The sequence below is a fragment of the Leptopilina heterotoma genome, unplaced genomic scaffold (genome assembly GCF_015476425.1).
Source record: "Leptopilina heterotoma isolate Lh14 unplaced genomic scaffold, ASM1547642v1 Lhet_264, whole genome shotgun sequence".
Taxonomy (NCBI): domain Eukaryota; kingdom Metazoa; phylum Arthropoda; class Insecta; order Hymenoptera; family Figitidae; genus Leptopilina; species Leptopilina heterotoma.
This window is the reverse complement of record NW_025110974.1, coordinates 286668-303327: the sequence shown is the minus strand read 5'-3', so window position 1 is coordinate 303327 and position 16660 is coordinate 286668. Positions and strand designations below refer to the sequence as shown.

The 16660-nt window shown below is 24.1% G+C and overlaps 1 protein-coding gene across 2 annotated transcripts; it reads left to right on the top strand.

Moving 5' to 3' along the window:
* The first annotated feature begins 2402 nt into the window (after positions 1 to 2402).
* On the top strand, positions 2403 to 14818 carry LOC122503594 (ATP-binding cassette subfamily C member 4-like). Of its 2 annotated transcripts, none has more exons than XM_043614189.1 (11): positions 2403 to 2684; positions 2977 to 3091; positions 6467 to 6712; positions 7089 to 7341; positions 7457 to 7631; positions 8145 to 8301; positions 8429 to 8631; positions 10759 to 12196; positions 12309 to 12523; positions 12625 to 13697; positions 14225 to 14818. In XM_043614189.1, exons 2-11 carry the CDS (start codon positions 3018 to 3020, stop codon positions 14360 to 14362), a joined length of 3972 nt encoding a protein of 1323 aa, XP_043470124.1. In that variant the 5' UTR covers positions 2403 to 2684; positions 2977 to 3017; the 3' UTR covers positions 14363 to 14818. The 2 variants fall into 2 exon arrangements, with proteins under 2 accessions (XP_043470124.1, XP_043470123.1); XM_043614188.1 differs by having other exon boundaries at positions 2403 to 2898.
* Positions 14819 to 16660: the final 1842 nt, after the last annotated feature.

Below are 16660 nucleotides of genomic sequence, written 5' to 3'. Positions count from 1 at the left end.
TCCCATCTATTTTTAAAGTTAAATTTTTATTTCTCTGATTGTCATTTATTTATATTTATATGATATCACTGTCATTTGTTTATTTTACAATATCTATCTAATTGGGTCAATTTTTTCTGTTTATTTCTAAAATATACTCGCAATATTAATCACGTGAAACAAGATAATTATAATAATAATCTCCATTATTATTATACTAACTTCTGTATATTTATTTACTTATTTATTTACTATTTTGTTTATTTACTTTCATATTTACATTTTTGTTTATTTGTTTACAATTTTGTTCATTTAATTATTTATTTACTGATTTGTTTATTTTTTTAACATTTTGATCATTTACTTATTGTTTTTTTTATTCAATTTTTTATTTACTTTTTTGTTCATTTACTTGTGCATTTATTTACTATTCTGTTTATTTACTTTCATATTTACTTTTTTGTTTATTATTTACTAATTTGTTTATTTATTTAACATTTTAATTTTTTACTTATTTATTTACTATTCTATTTATTCACTTATTTATTTACTATTTTGTTTATTGTTTTCTTTCTTTTCTTTTTTAATTACTTTTTTAAATTTATTTACCATTTTCTATATTTATTTATTCTTCTGATTATTTATTTGTTGTTTTGTTTATTAATTTTTGCTGATTTAATGTTTTGTTAATTTATTTATTAACATCCTATTTTCTTATTTTTCCTTTCTTTACTAATTTATTTACTTTTTTGGTTTTATGTGTTTACTATTTTGTTCATTAATCCACTATTTTATTTATTTACTTATTTGCTTCCTTGTTTATTTATATCTTGTTTTATTTAATTATTTTTTCATTTACCTCTTAGCTTATTTATACCTATTATTTATAAATTTATATTTTTTTCTAAAATTTTTTGTGAATTAATTTTGGGGCCATTCAAGTATTACGTAAGCATATTTTTCAGGTTTTTAGACCCCCCCCCCCTCCCCCATGTAAGATTTTTTATATGCATTAGCGCCATTTTTTCTAATGAAAATAAGCAATAGCTAGACCCCCCCCCCCCCTTCCCCTTAAATGCTTACGTAATACTTGAATGGTCCCTTTAACAAAAAAGTGTTTAAAAAAATACCTAAACAAATTGTAGAAAAATTGTTAATAAAATAATTATTATTTATTATTATTATTATTATTATTATTATTTATAGATTTATAAATTAATATTTTTTAAATAAATTTTTTTATAAATTAATTGTTACAAAAAAGTTGTTGAAAAAAATAATAAACAAATTATGGAAAGATTGTTAATAAAATAAAAAAAATTGTGTATAATTATTAAACAAAAAATGGTTAAAATTTTATTAATTAATTGTAAAGCAACTTGTAAATATATAATTTTTAAAAAATTGTAAATAAAATTTGTAAAAAATGGCAAATAAAATTTGTAAAAAAAATTTGAATAAATATTTAAGAAAAATTTTTAATTAATATATTGTAAAAAAATGGTTAATAAGTTATAAATAAATTGTTAAACAAATTGTAAAAAGGTATAAATTGAAAAAAAATTGTAAATATAGATTGTAAAAAATTGTAAAATAATAAATTGTAAATATAAATTGTAAAAAATTGTAAAAAAAATTGTAAAAATAAATTGTAAAAATCTGTAAATATAAATTGTAAAAAATTCTAAAAAAAATGGTAAAAATAAATTGTAAAAAATTGTAAATAATATAAATTGTAAAAGAAAATTGTAAAAAATTGTAAATATAAACTGTAAAAAATTCTAAAAAAAAATGTAAAAATAATTTGTAAAAAATTGTAAATATAAACTGTGAAAAATTCTAAAAAAATTGTAAAAATAAATTGTAAAAAATTGTAAATATAAATTATAAAAAATTATAAAAAAAAGATTGTTAAAATAACAAAAACAACTAAAATACATATTTTAATATGTATTGTAAAAAATTGTAAAAGAAATTGTTTAAAAATAATAAAATTAGTAAAAAAAAAAAATAGTTAATACAATGGAATATGGAAAAGACAATTTTTTTTTTTAATAATTAAAAATAATTTGATAATATTTATAAATAAACAATGAAAATTGACATAATATTTTCAAATAAGAAGGAAAAAAATATTTTTTTTACATTATTTAAAAAAATTAATGTAAAATTTAAAAAATTTGATTTGTCATTCGTTTAAAAAATATTATATTTAATTTGTTCACACAACGCTGATTATTAAATGTACAAGAAAATGTGTAACCTTGCAATAGCGAATGGATAGAGAGAAATTTTATATATTTTTATAACACTATCAAGCAGCAAGCAAGCTAATCCAGCTGTTGCTGCTGCTGCTTCTACTGTCGGTTATTTAGATTTTAGACTCCTCGCAGGGTTTACTTCGTAAAATTCTCTATGTGAGTCGACAGTATTATATCGACCGACATTGCCGCGAGAGCCGGCATCTGACAAAACAAAGAAAATTCAAAAAAACAAAAAATAAATTAACAACAAACAATACAATTTTAATGAAAAAAACATTTTTATTTTCCCTTTTTTTTTGTCAATTTAATCGATAATATTTTTCATGAAGGAATAATTTTATAAATTCTTTTTCTTCTTACAAAAATAACAGGAGAATTGATTTTTCATTGTTCTCTCTCGTTTCGTGTGTATATATATAAGTAAAAGAGACATGAGAAAAGGTACCTCTATATCGAAGACATGTGAATAGAAAACAGTATTACACAATGGTGCTACTAACAGTTCACGATTTTTATATTATTCTAAAGTGATAAAATGATATAATTTTAATAATATAATAATTTTTTGATTTTTTTTTCTATTATACAATATAAGAAAAAATTTAATTCCAGAATTTATGATAATTTATCGAGTATACAATATATATTTATTTAAGTGAGTGAAAAATTCCGTTACTTTTTGAGTGTGAAAAACAATTTTTGCAAAATTAGTGGAAATTTGATTATTTTTCAGAGACGAAACATAAAACAAGAAACAACGAAAACTGAAATAAAATGGATAAAAATGAAAAAAGAGAAGCAAAAAATCCACGAGACGGAGCAAATCCATTGTCGGTTCTTTTTTTTGGGTGAGAAAAAACAAATATTAACCGAATTTTTGCAAATTTGAAAATTACATTTTCGTATTTTTTCAAATAATTTTATTTTTATATTTCTTTTTTTAAAAATATTTTTCTTTTCTTTTTTATATATTATTTTATTTTCAAAGTATTTTCTTTTCTATTTTAAAAATTTATTTTTTAATTTTTTTTAATAAATTAAAAAAAATTTTTTTTTATTTTATTTTATTTTTTATTTTTATATTTATTTTCATTTGAGATTTTCATTTTTTTTGTTTTTAAATTTTTCGAAAAAATGTTTCTTACAAAAATTTAAAAAAAAAATTTTTTTTTGTTTAACATTCTTTTAAATTATTTATTTATTTTATTTTTTTCGAAGACGATTTTGTTGTACTCATTGTTTTTAGAGGGAAAAGTTTATTTATAACTTTATTGGTGAATATTTTTCGCTTTGTTTAGAGGTCTTTCTAAAGTTGCTTGCATAAGATTTTCAAGAAGCTTTTTTAAAAAAAAATTAATAGCTGGCATTTTGCAAGAATTATTATCTTGTCTATAATAGTCATACGATTATTAGTTTAATTTGTGCATTATTAGAAATTTTGTTTCATTTACATTTTATTCGTAATTTTTGTTTTTCTAAATAAAGTATAAATTTTGAACATTCTAAATTTTATAAATAAATAACAACATTTTTAATAATAATATAAATAATTTATAATATAAAAATTATATGGAAAATATAATTCAAAGTAAAAAAAAAAATTGTTAATAATGTAGAATAAAAAAAAACAATAGAAAAAATATAAGAATATGAAAAAATATAATGTATAAGAAAACAGCAAAAGAAACGAACAGAATAATATTTTTTTACAAAAAAATAATTTAAAAAAATTAAAATACCGATAAATAATTTTAAAAAAATTTTTTTCGATATTTTTTATGTTTTTCTCACATTTATTTTGTTGGATTTGTTTGACATTATTTTTCAAAAATAGAAAAAATGTTAATTAAATTGATTTTTTTTTTTTTTTTTTGACAATAATAATAAATTAAAATATTGTTTGTTTAATTTAATAAACTTTTTGAAAGCAAGATTGTAAATTGTATAGAGAAAACTTACAAATTTAATGTTTACAAGTCACTGATAAAATTCAAAATAGTTTTATTTGTTCTCTTGTCATGAATATCTCTCATTAGGAAATGTGACAATTTTTTTTTGTTTACATTCTTCTCCCATATTTGTAACTTATGAACAACAACCTGCGCTTGATTATTAATAATTCCTTTTTCGAATCAATTAATTAATTTTTGATTAATTTTATTCATTTATTTTTATGCAATTTTTTAATTTAAAAAGTAAATAATTAATAAGACAATTCATATTAATTTTAATAATTATTAATTAATTAATTTATTTATTCATTTATTATTTATTTATAAAATTATTTATTAAAGTAATAATAATTAATACGTTTTTATTATTAATGATTAATGGCATTAATAATTAATAGTAATTAAGAATTAAAATTCTACTATTAATTAATAATTAACAATAATTGATTGAATTAATTAATTTATAATGTTTAATAATTAATAAAATTATAATTAATAAATAATTTAATAAATAATTAATAAAATAATAAAATAATTAATTAATTTATAATTAATAAAAGTAAAAATAATAATAATAGTAAAAAATTCTCTAATTACATAATATATACAGTATTGTTTTATATTTCAATCCAATTATCATTCTTATTAATAATTTAGAATAATTGGCATTTATTTATAAAGAGTCTGATCAATGTTTTATGTATTTTATTTAATTCATAGAAAAAAGAAGAAAAAGAGAATTGTTGTCTTTAGTCTCAATAACTGGAAGTCATTAATTATGTCAGGCATTCAACTCAATTATCTTTAACCTTTAAAGAAGTATTTTATCACTATCTACACAGGAGAAAATATACTTTTACCTTTAGTTTGTATTATCTACTAATTATAGAATATTAAAAAAAACGAAAAAAAATTTTTTTTTGAAAATTTTGTATTTAAATGTAAATATATGTATATTTTTTCTTCTATTTATATTTATTTCGAACCTATATAATTTTTAGATAAAAAAATATTACAATTCCAATTATTACTATTACAGCAACTTCTAATTTAGTTTTTAAAATAAAATTAGCAAAAATTTTTCAAATAAAATTTTTTGTAATACATAAATTTTAATAATAAATTAATAATCTAAAAATTCAAAAATTTTCAAATTCATTTTTAATAACAACTATAGTTAATTATAATTATTATTACGATCATAATGTTGGGAAATATTTTTAAAAAACTGTGAAAAAATGGGGGTCTAACTCCGTTGGGGATCGAACCCCAGGAGCTATCAATTGACGATTAATTGCTTTTCCCACTGAGCTAAGGTGAATAATAATACCTAAAATAATGATAATGATCTTTATGTTCTACTTTTTTTACATTATTAAAATAAATGGTTTTATCTAAAAGTATCTATCAAAAAATTAAACTTGACAACTTAATTTTTTTATAATTTCTTAATTACATTTAATAATCGAATAATTTTTTAAAATAAATATTTAAATACCCATTTATTTTGTCTACAGGATAATTCTTTCAAAATTCAATCATTTTTCTGTTGAAATTTTGTAAATAAAATTATTCAAAATTTTAATAATTATATTTTATTCAATTCTGAATCAATTCTCATTAGAAAATTCTACGAGAATTCAATTATTTAAAAATACAAAAATAAATGATTTATTGAATAATTGAATATTTCTTAAATTTTAATTCTTATAAAGAACTTTATGAGAATTTTTAAAAATAATTGGATTTTTTACGAAGAATTGCATTACAAATTTTTGATAATAATTAAATTCATTTTCAAAAAATATAATTAAAAATAAATTTAAAAAATAATTATTACACTTTAAGAAACAAATTACATCAAATTCTTTTAAATAATTGAATTATAAAATAATAATATAATAATAAAAATTTTTATAATTGAATCATTTTTATTTAAAATTATAAATAATTGAAATCTTGAGATGAGTTTTATCATTTATTTTGCAAAGAATTTTATTAAAATAGCTCAAAATAATTGAATTTTCTTGAATAATTTTGTTATTTATCTTTAATAATTGAATTCTTTCGAAGAATTGTTTATGTATATAATTGAATTGTTAGAAAGAATTTATTTATAATGAAATATTTGAAAATAATTGAATTCCTGTGAAAAATTTTGTTATTTTTGAAAATAATTGAAACGATAAAAAAATTGTTTTCACAAAAAGGAGGGTTTTAACTTTTAAAATCCAATAAATTTATTAATGAATAGTGTAATTTTTGCAACAGATGGCTTTGGAAATTTTTTCGAATCGGTTACAAGAGGGAATTGGAGCACTTGGATTTATTTTCACCACTTGAATCACATGCGAGTCAAATTATTGGCGATAAATTGGAGAAACAATGGAGAATTGAAACGAATAATTGTAAAAAGAAAAAAGGCAAACCAAAATTATGGAAAGCTTTAGCCAAATGTTTTGGAACAAATATCATATTAGTTGGAATAGCACAATTTATATTAGAATTTATTTTAACGTAAGTTGAAAAAAGTATTTCTTGGTTTTTACTTTGAATAAAAGATAAGACTTAAATTTTTTACAAAATTCGAAATAATTAAGTATTTAAAGTATTTAAAGCATTTAAAGTATTCATAGTATTTAAAGTATTCACAGTATTTAAAGTATTCAAAGTATTTAAAATATTCAAAGTATTTAAAATATTCAAAATATTCAAAGTATTTAAAGTATTTAAAGTATTTAAAGTATTTAAAGTATTCAAAGTATTTAAACTATTCAAAGTATATAAAGTATTTAAAGTATTTAATGTATTTAAGAGTAAAATAAAACAAAAATTGAAAATTAAAAAGTGACAAAAATAAATTTGTAATTCTCAACCTTTTTTTTTGTTTCAGAATACCACAACCAATAATATTAAGTAAAATTTTACAATATTTTAATGGCACCAATTCAATGACCAAGACAGAGGCATATTACTGGGCTGGACTTTTTATCGTTTTATTCGTTCTTAGAAGTCCATTTTTTCATCTCTCAGTTCATTCCATGGTTCATTTGGGTATGAAAATAAGAGTATCATGTTGCTCTTTAATTTACAGGAAAGTACTTAGAACTTCCAAATCAGCTGAAGCTTGTTCAAGTGCTGGTCAGGTAATAAAATAAAAAAAAAATTTTTTATTAAATTATTATAAAAAAATGTGCTTTTTAATTATTATTATTAATTAGTAATTAACTACTGATTAATTTACATGTTTTTTTTCTCTAGATAGTAAATTTACTCACGAATGATGTAAATTCTCTGGATTATGCATTGCCTTTCTTCAATTATATTTGGATGTCGCCGATTATTTTAATACTTATTGCTTACATTATTTTTATAGAAATTGAATTATCAGCCTTGACTGGCATAGCATTGTACGTTCTTATCATTCCATTGCAAGGTAAATAATTTCTTTACATTTTTCTTTATTTTACCACCATTATTATTAATATAATGATAATAATAATAATATTTAATAATAATAATAATAATAATAATAATAATTATTATTATTATTATTATTAATAAATTTATTTAAGAACCGTTTTTTAATAATATTAATAATAGTATTTAGAGGCTTTTTTTTAACCTTAAAAGGCCTCTAAATACTATTATCAATAATAATTATTATTATTAATATAATGATAATAATAATTATTATTGTTCAAATAATTTTACTAATTAATTTTTTTCCGTTTTTTGTAAATCCGTTTAAAGGCCTCGTAAAATTAATCTGACACAATAATTATTATTAAATGAACAAAAAAAAAAAAATAAATTTATTATTAATATTATTTTATTATTACACAGCTAACACGTAATCTTGCTATCTGTGTAAAATTATTATTGTTATGAATGAAATAAAACTAATTTTTAATAAACAAAAAAATACTATTTTAATTTTTTGTTTTAGGAATTTTGGGAAAATTTGTACCAAAATTATCAATGCAATCTGCCTATCGTACTGACAAGAGACTTCGATTAATGAATGAAATTATTGGTGGTGTGCAAGTGATAAAGATGTATGCGTGGGAAAAACCATTTTCCAAACTTGTTGACAAAGCGAGATTGTAAGTAAAAAAAGAAAAAAAAAAAGTAAAAGGAATACAACTATTTTACGTTCATTCAAAAAAAAAAAAAATATTCGTTTTTCTAAACATTTGGAGATAATTTTTTATTTATTGTTTCTATTTTCAGGAAAGAAGTGAGTGCTATTAGAAAAAATTATTTTATTGATGCAGCAGCAATGGCCTTTGAAGCATACGCATCGAGACTTTGTATTTTTGTGACAATTATAACATATGCTTTGCTTGGCAATCCTATTATTGCAGAAAAAGTATTTATGATTGCTGCATTTTATAATGAAATGCGATATTCCATGGGCATTGCATTTCCATTGGGTGAGTTTTTTTTTTACTTTTTTTTTGAGGGATTTTATTCCTCAAAAATATTTTTGATCATCTTCATTATCCTCATGTCGTGTAATTAGAAAAAAGGCTTACAATTGTAGCATATAGGATTTAAAAATTAGCAGATTTCCCACTCGATAATTAATTTTAAAAAAGTAGGAAAAAGTAGCTTTAAAAATAAAAAAAAGTAGTAAAAAAGTAGCTATCGAAAAATTAAACATGACGACCAAAAAAAAAACTCGTTTTAGATACTTGACAAAAGTGACAAAAATTCCATTCTATTTAAATATTTATAAAAATTATTCAATTCTTGAGAAGAATTTTATAAAAAATTTTAAATAATTGATTTCTTTCGACCAATTTTATGCAAATTCTAATTTAAATAATTGAATTCAGGAAAAAATTTTATTATTCATGAAAAGAATTGTATTCTTAAGAAGATTTATACAAATTTTTTTTTAAATAATTGAATTCTCTTTGGAAATTTTATGAAAATAGTAAATATTCAAAATCATTGAATTGCGAAAAGTTTTTAAAAATAATTAAATTTTACAAAGAATTCTATTAAAATATTTGAGAATAATTGAATGTCTGTGTATCATTTTATTAAATTTTTTTGAAAATAATTGAATTCCTAAAAAACATTTTATTATTTATGAAAATAATTTATAATGAAAATAATTCTTACTAATCGATTTTATTCGAATTTTTAAAAATAATTGAATTTCCAAGCAAAAATTTATTACTTTCAAAAATAACTGAATTTTTATAACTAATATTGTTATTTATGATAATAATTGAATTTTGCAAAGAATTTTATGAAAATGCCTCCAAATGATTGAATTTTCGTGAATAATTTTGTTAATTATTGACATAATTGAATTCTTTCGAAAAATTATTTATGTAAATAATTGAATTTTTAGGAAGAATTTTATTAAAATCTAAAACAATAATTGAATTATTTCAAAAAAAATTAATTAAAATTGTATTTAAAATAATTGATTTCTTTCGAACAGTTTTATTAAAATATTTGAAAATAATTTAATTCCTGTGAAAAATTCTAATATTTTTATAAATAGTTGAATTCATCAAAAGAATTTAAAAAACTATTTTTTTAGCAATTCCTGTAAAATTGTATTAAATATAATTGAAATCCTGCAATGAATTTTATTATTTATGAAAATAATTGAATAGTTGCAAAGAATTTTATTATAATTTTCAAAAATAATAAAATTAAATTACTGAGAAGAATTTTATTATTTATGAAAATAATTGAATTCTTCATAAGAATCTTAAAAACATTGTTTTAAATAATTGAATTCTTTTGAAAAATGTTATTAAAATAGTAGACACTGAAAATCATTGAATTGCGAAAAGTTTTTAAAAATAATTAAATTTTACAAATAATTCTATTAATATTTTTAAGAATAATTGAATTTTATTAGAATTTTTTAAAATAATTGAATTTCCAAGAAATAAATTATTACTTTTAAAGTTAATTCAATTCTTATAATGAATATTGTTTTTTTATAAAAATAATTTAATTTTGCAAAAAATTTTATTAAAAGCCTCAAAAATAAATGAATTTTTAAAAAGCATTTTACTATTTATGAAAATAATTGAATTCTTGAAAAGGATTTTATTAGAATAGTTTTTAAAATAATTGAATTTTCGGGAATAATTTTGTTATTTATCGAAATAATTGAATTCTCTCGAAGAATTATTCAACTAATTATTTGAATTCCTGGGAAGAATTTTATAAAAATCTAAAAGAATAATTGAATTTAATTATTTAATTATTTAATTTAAAAAAGAATTTAATTAAAAGTGTATACAGTTTTAATTAAATTTTTTTGAAATAATTCAATTATTCTTTTAGATTTTTATAATATTTAAAATAATTGATTTTTTTTAACAATTTTAATAAAATATTTTAAAATAATTGCATTTCTGTGAAAAATTATTCCAATACTTTGTAAATAATTGAATTGCTGTGAAGAATTTTATTATTTATGAAAATAATTAAACTGCTGCAAAAAATTTTATTAAAATGTTTAAAAAGAATTGAATGTTTGTATCCAGTCATTTTTCAACATGCACTAATTTTTCTTTCTTCAGGAATTCAACGTTTGGCAAAGGCCTTAGCGTCAATAAAGCGAATCGAAGAATTCATGGACCTGGAAGAAATTCAAGAATCACTTCTCGAGGATCTATCAAATAGCAACAATAATAATGGTCATCTAGTTAATAATAAGGACATTGTTTTAAATTTAGACGTTAATAATTTAACCGACAATAAATCAGAAGCAAATAAAAACAATAGTTTATCAATAAAAAATGGAATTGTCAATTCACAGCAACAATCTGTTGTAATTTTACAAAATGCCACCGCCAAATGGGAGAAATCATCAACGGATTATAATTTAAAGTCAATTAATTTCACAGCTAAACGCGGCGAATTAACAGCCGTCGTTGGCCAAGTTGGCTCAGGAAAAACAAGTCTATTTCACGCAATCCTAAAGGAACTGCCATTAATAACTGGAAATCTTCATGTTAGCGGAAAAGTTGTCTACGTCAGTCAGGAACCATGGATTTTCGCCTCGAGTATACGTCAAAATATTTTATTCGGCGCAACAATGAATAAACAACGTTACGATAAGGTGATCCGTGTTTGTCAATTGGAAACTGATTTCATGATGTTTCCACACAAGGATCAGACAATTATTGGCGAGAAGGGTATAAATTTGAGTGGTGGACAGAGAGCGAGGATAAATTTAGCGCGTGCAATTTATGCCGAGGCTGATATTTATCTTTTGGATGATCCATTGTCGGCTGTTGATACACACGTAGGACGTTCGTTGTACGAAAAATGTATCTGCAAATATCTAAAGGGAAAAACAAGAATTCTCGTCACACATCAATTGCAGTTTATCAATTCAGCGGATCAAATTTATGTCCTAAATAATGGTGGTGTACAAAGTAGTGGAACATTTCAGGAGCTGAAAAAATCGGGTTTGGATTTTTTGTCTGTTCTACAAGCGACTGAGGAGGAGGTTAAGGAGAAAGACGATAAGGATCAGTCAATTATGAATGATACAATTGCTGAGGATGTTACATCAGAGGAGGAGCGTGCCGAAGTTGCCGAACATCGTTCGTTTGGTAAAATATCCCATAAAGTTTATACCGCTTATTTCAAGGCAGTGGGGAATTATTGGTACGTTGCACTTGTTTTTCTAATGCTCATGATGTGTCAATTACTTCTCTGCGGTTCTGATTTTCATCTATCAAAATGGGTCGACGCTGAGAATAATGTTGTTGTTGATGATTATGGAAATACAACGATTACCAAATTGCCAGAGGGTGAGAGAAATTTGTATATTTATATATACAGTGCCTTAATTTGTGGTGCGGTTATAATGGTTTATTTAAAATCCATTTGCTACTATGATATGTGCCTGAGATCGTCGAGAAATTTACATTCGAATATGTTCTATAACATTATTCGTGCTTCGATGTTGTTCTTTCATACTAATCCATCGGGAAGAATTATAAACAGGTGAGTTATTGTATTCGATTTAGTTTAAGTCTCTTGATTTTTGAAATGATAATCCTTTGTACGGATTTATACGAGGTCGATAAACATAACAATTCTGATGTAATTTCTGCAGATTTTCAAAGGACATTGGCCAAGTGGATAAGTACTTACCCTTCAGTCTTTATGATGTTTTGGATAACTTATTCTTTATGATTATAGTCTTGGCTATGACATTCAGCGTCAATTACTATCTGATAATTCCGTCATTTATTGTTGGAATTATTTTATACACTTTGAAAACTGTCTACATCAAAACAAGCAGAAGCATTAAACGTCTAGAAGGAATAAGTAACTATACTAAATTCTACAATTAAAATACAATTGAAATCAGAAAATTAATTTCTAAATTATGTTCTAGATTGTAAATTAATTGCTTAATTCTTTTCCAGCTCGATCTCCAGTCTTCAGTCATCTAAGCGCAACATTAAATGGCCTATCAACAATTCGAGCATTCAGGGCACAAGTCTTACTTACAAAGGAATTCGACAATCATCAAGATGTACATTCAGCAACCTGGTATCTCTTCTTCTCATGCTCAAGAGCATTCGGCTACTATTTGGAATTATTTTGCAACATTTACGTTGGAATTGTCATCTACTCATTTCTGTTAGTCTCCAGTAGTGATTCAGTTGGTAATGTTGGTCTGATCATAACCCAAACAACAATGCTCGCTGGTTATCTTCAATGGGGAATTGTTCAAGCATCCGAACTTGAGAATCAAATGACAGCCGTCGAGAGAATCATGGAGTACACTAATATCCAAAAGGAACCACCTCTCGAGAGTTCAAGTGAAAATAAACCGGCTGCTAATTGGCCCGATAAGGGACGCGTCGAATTTCGTAATGTTTGTTTAAGTTATACTCAAGGTGGTGATTTTGTACTTAAACATTTGAGTTTTGTCGTGAAGCCAACGGAGAAAATTGGCATCGTTGGACGCACTGGCGCCGGTAAATCGTCATTAATTAGTGCACTATTTCGTCTATCATTTTTGGAGGGTGAAATTTATATCGATGGAACTGGCACAAGTAAATTGGGCCTGCACGATTTGAGATCGAAAATAAGTATTATACCGCAGGAACCACTTTTATTTGCCGGCACATTGAGGGAGAATATTGATCCATTTGAGGAGTATACGGACGATGAACTTTGGGAATCATTGGATGAGGTGGAATTGAAGGAGGCTGTTGCAGCATCGGGATTATATGGAAAGGTATCGGACGGTGGGGCGAATTTCAGCGTTGGACAGAGGCAATTACTCTGCTTGGCGAGGGCAATCGTGAGGAAGAATAAAATTTTGGTGCTTGATGAAGCGACGGCTAATGTTGATCCACAGACTGATGCACTGATTCAGAAGACGATTAGAAAGAGATTTGAGAATTGCACAGTTTTTATTATTGCTCATAGACTTAATACTGTCATGGACTGTGATAAATTTATTGTCATGGACGCCGGTCACATGGTGGTGAGTATATTTCACTACTTCTTGTTTCAATATTTTTTTTGCTTGGTGTTTTCTTTGGTTTTCTTCATACCTTATACTTTTCCCATGTCTTCTTTCCCCATTTCGTTTTCTTTAGACTTAATACATTTTTATCCTTGTCCTCCTTCCCCCTCTATTGAAAAACTTAGACATCTTTTGATTTTCTAGTTTTGTTCCTTTCTTCCACCCTTTAATTTCCTCCTCCATTGATTTTAGAATGGCAATTTTTTTCTTTCTCCATTGATTACTACTTCTTTATCCATTTTCTTTACTGTTCTTCACTTCATCAATTTTCTCTTCTCTTCATTACTCTTTACTGACAATTTACTCGGTTGATTCTTCTCCACTAATTTTTTATTTAAAACAAAGTCCATTATAGCCCAAGGACAATTAATTACCCATTATTACCCTAGGTCAATAATGGACACTTTATTGACCATTATAAAGTGCCAATTATTGCCCTAGGGCAATAATGGAAACATTATTGACTGATTTTTTTCAATTTTCAGGAATTTAATCATCCCTATCTACTTCTTCAACAAGAACAAGGCTATCTCTACGATATGGTGCAACAAACCGGACCTGAAATGGCAGTAGTACTCACAAAAATGGCCGAAGCTTCTTACAATACAATAAAACTTAGATAAATTAAAATTTTTAATTATTTTTTAAAATAATTTTTTTTCTCTAAAGAAAAGTACTTTATACATTAATTTTATTTTTTTTTAAAGTAGATTTGATAAGAAACAATTTCTATTTCCTCCAAATATACCAAAAACTGAGATTAAATCTTTTAAAGACGAAAATAGCATGTTTTTTCATAAGTCTCAAAATGTGCCTTACTGTTGTAAGGGTAATGGAATATTAAAAAAAAAAGTCAATTTTAATATAAAAATGTACATTAAAAAAAATCCATTTTTTTCTATACTCTTACTTTTCATATGAAAACCATTGTGATATAAATGAAACATAGAATTATACAATTTTACACATTTAACAATTAATTTGCCACTACATGTATAATATATTAGAAATCGGTTTTTTTATTTTATAAACAAATTGTATTATATAATAATTGTAATAAATGATTGTAAAATTTAAAATTCAAAATGTATTGAGAAGAACATTTTTTTAATTTGAAAATAAAAAGAATTAATTTTAAAAGAAAGAAAAGAGATCATTTCTACGCCTTCTGTTCATATAATGCTTATAGAAAAACAAATGCAAGATCATTCTTATTCAGTTTTTGGTGCAAAAGATAATTCTTAGTAGATTTTCCGTGCAATAAAAGTCTTATTCAAAATTGTGTCCAAAACAATTGCCATTGACAGAACTTATTTATCTAATAATTTCAGTGGATATCTATTGTTGTATGCTAAGGCCGATACACGGCATCCTTATGAGAGAAGCGATTAGAATGCGCCTTTAGGATTTTCTATCTCTTTCTTTCTTTTGTCTTTTATCTCTTTCTTAGTTGCTATAGTGATTAAACAGTTAGACAGTTGGTACGTCTTTTGTCATAGCGTTGAGAACTGCGCCTTGGTCAAGTCGCATTTGAAAAATCTGTCCAAATTTCTTTCAAATTTCGCGATTTAATTCAGTAGTTTTCTATTTTAAAAGTTAATTATGTCGCAAATCGAAGCTTTGACTGGAAAAGGATCCAATAAACGTATGAGAGATGATTCCGATATTTTGCATAATAACGATAATGTGGATAATTCTCTTATTTAAGATACCAACGATGACGAAGATGCTTCTCACATCGATAACGAGAATGGTTCTCATATTCCAAGTCCTACCGATGAAGAAAATGGTTCTCACATTCCAAATCCTACTGATGAAGAGAATGGTTCTCATATTCCTGATCCTGCAATAATTCCTAACTCTAAGAGGATGTGTAATGACAATCAAGAGAATCAATTGCAATTTCTTCAAAACCAAATTAATATACTAACGGAAATGGTGACAAATATTCCCTACATCCCTCGTCCATCAGATCCAGACATTCCAAATCTTTTGCAGACCAATACAGACTTCCGAACTCTTAACTTCTCGGATTTGCACACTGAAGTAGATGAAAAAAGAACCTTTTGTGCAGCTTCTGCAGATCATCTAAAAGCACTCTCGAATTTACAAAGATTTAACTCCCCTGATTGGAAAGAGGTAAGGTTTTCTAATGCCTTAAAAAATTTTTCTGTTACCCCGGGTTTTGTAGATCTTAAAGTAAATGAGGAACTCTGTCACCTCGATAAAAGGAAAGACCCTTTTATTTCTACAGAAAGAGTACTTGCTGCGCTATCTAACGCCATGCTCATTCAAAAAGACCTTATTCGTGACCTGACTCAGGGTATTGCTAATTGGGCTTATTCAAGTCCATCTGAATTAACTCCTGATAATCTTTTCATTCAACTTTCAAATTCCTTCGCGTTCGGATCGCAACTACAAAAAAATTTTGATCAAATTATGCAGCTAATTTGTGGGAAAAGAGCTGATTGTATTGAGAATAGAAGAGATCGTGTACTTGCGGAACTCCCTAACAAAAACGTCCAATCTGCTTTAAGAAAAATTCCCCCGAGTGTTGACTACCTTTTTGCTAAAGAAAACTTATCTTCTCTAATGAGTTCTTTAGGAGGTTCTCAAGTATGGCTCAACACCCCTTCCTATGCTGCAGTAAAAAAGATTCCGACAAAAAGAGATCCTGTCCCTTCAACATCATATAGCAACCAGAATTTTCAAACAAAACCTCAAAATTTTAAATATCCAATCACTCCACGTCGAGGAAATTTTAAGCCCAGAGGAGGATTCAAAAAGGACCAACCAAGACCAAAATCTGATGATTCCTTTTGTAAAAAATCCAACATGTAATATCCCATTCTTCGGAGGTCAACTTATTTCCCATAAAGACAAATGGATATCTCTAGGAGCTCCTGCAACAATTTTAAAAC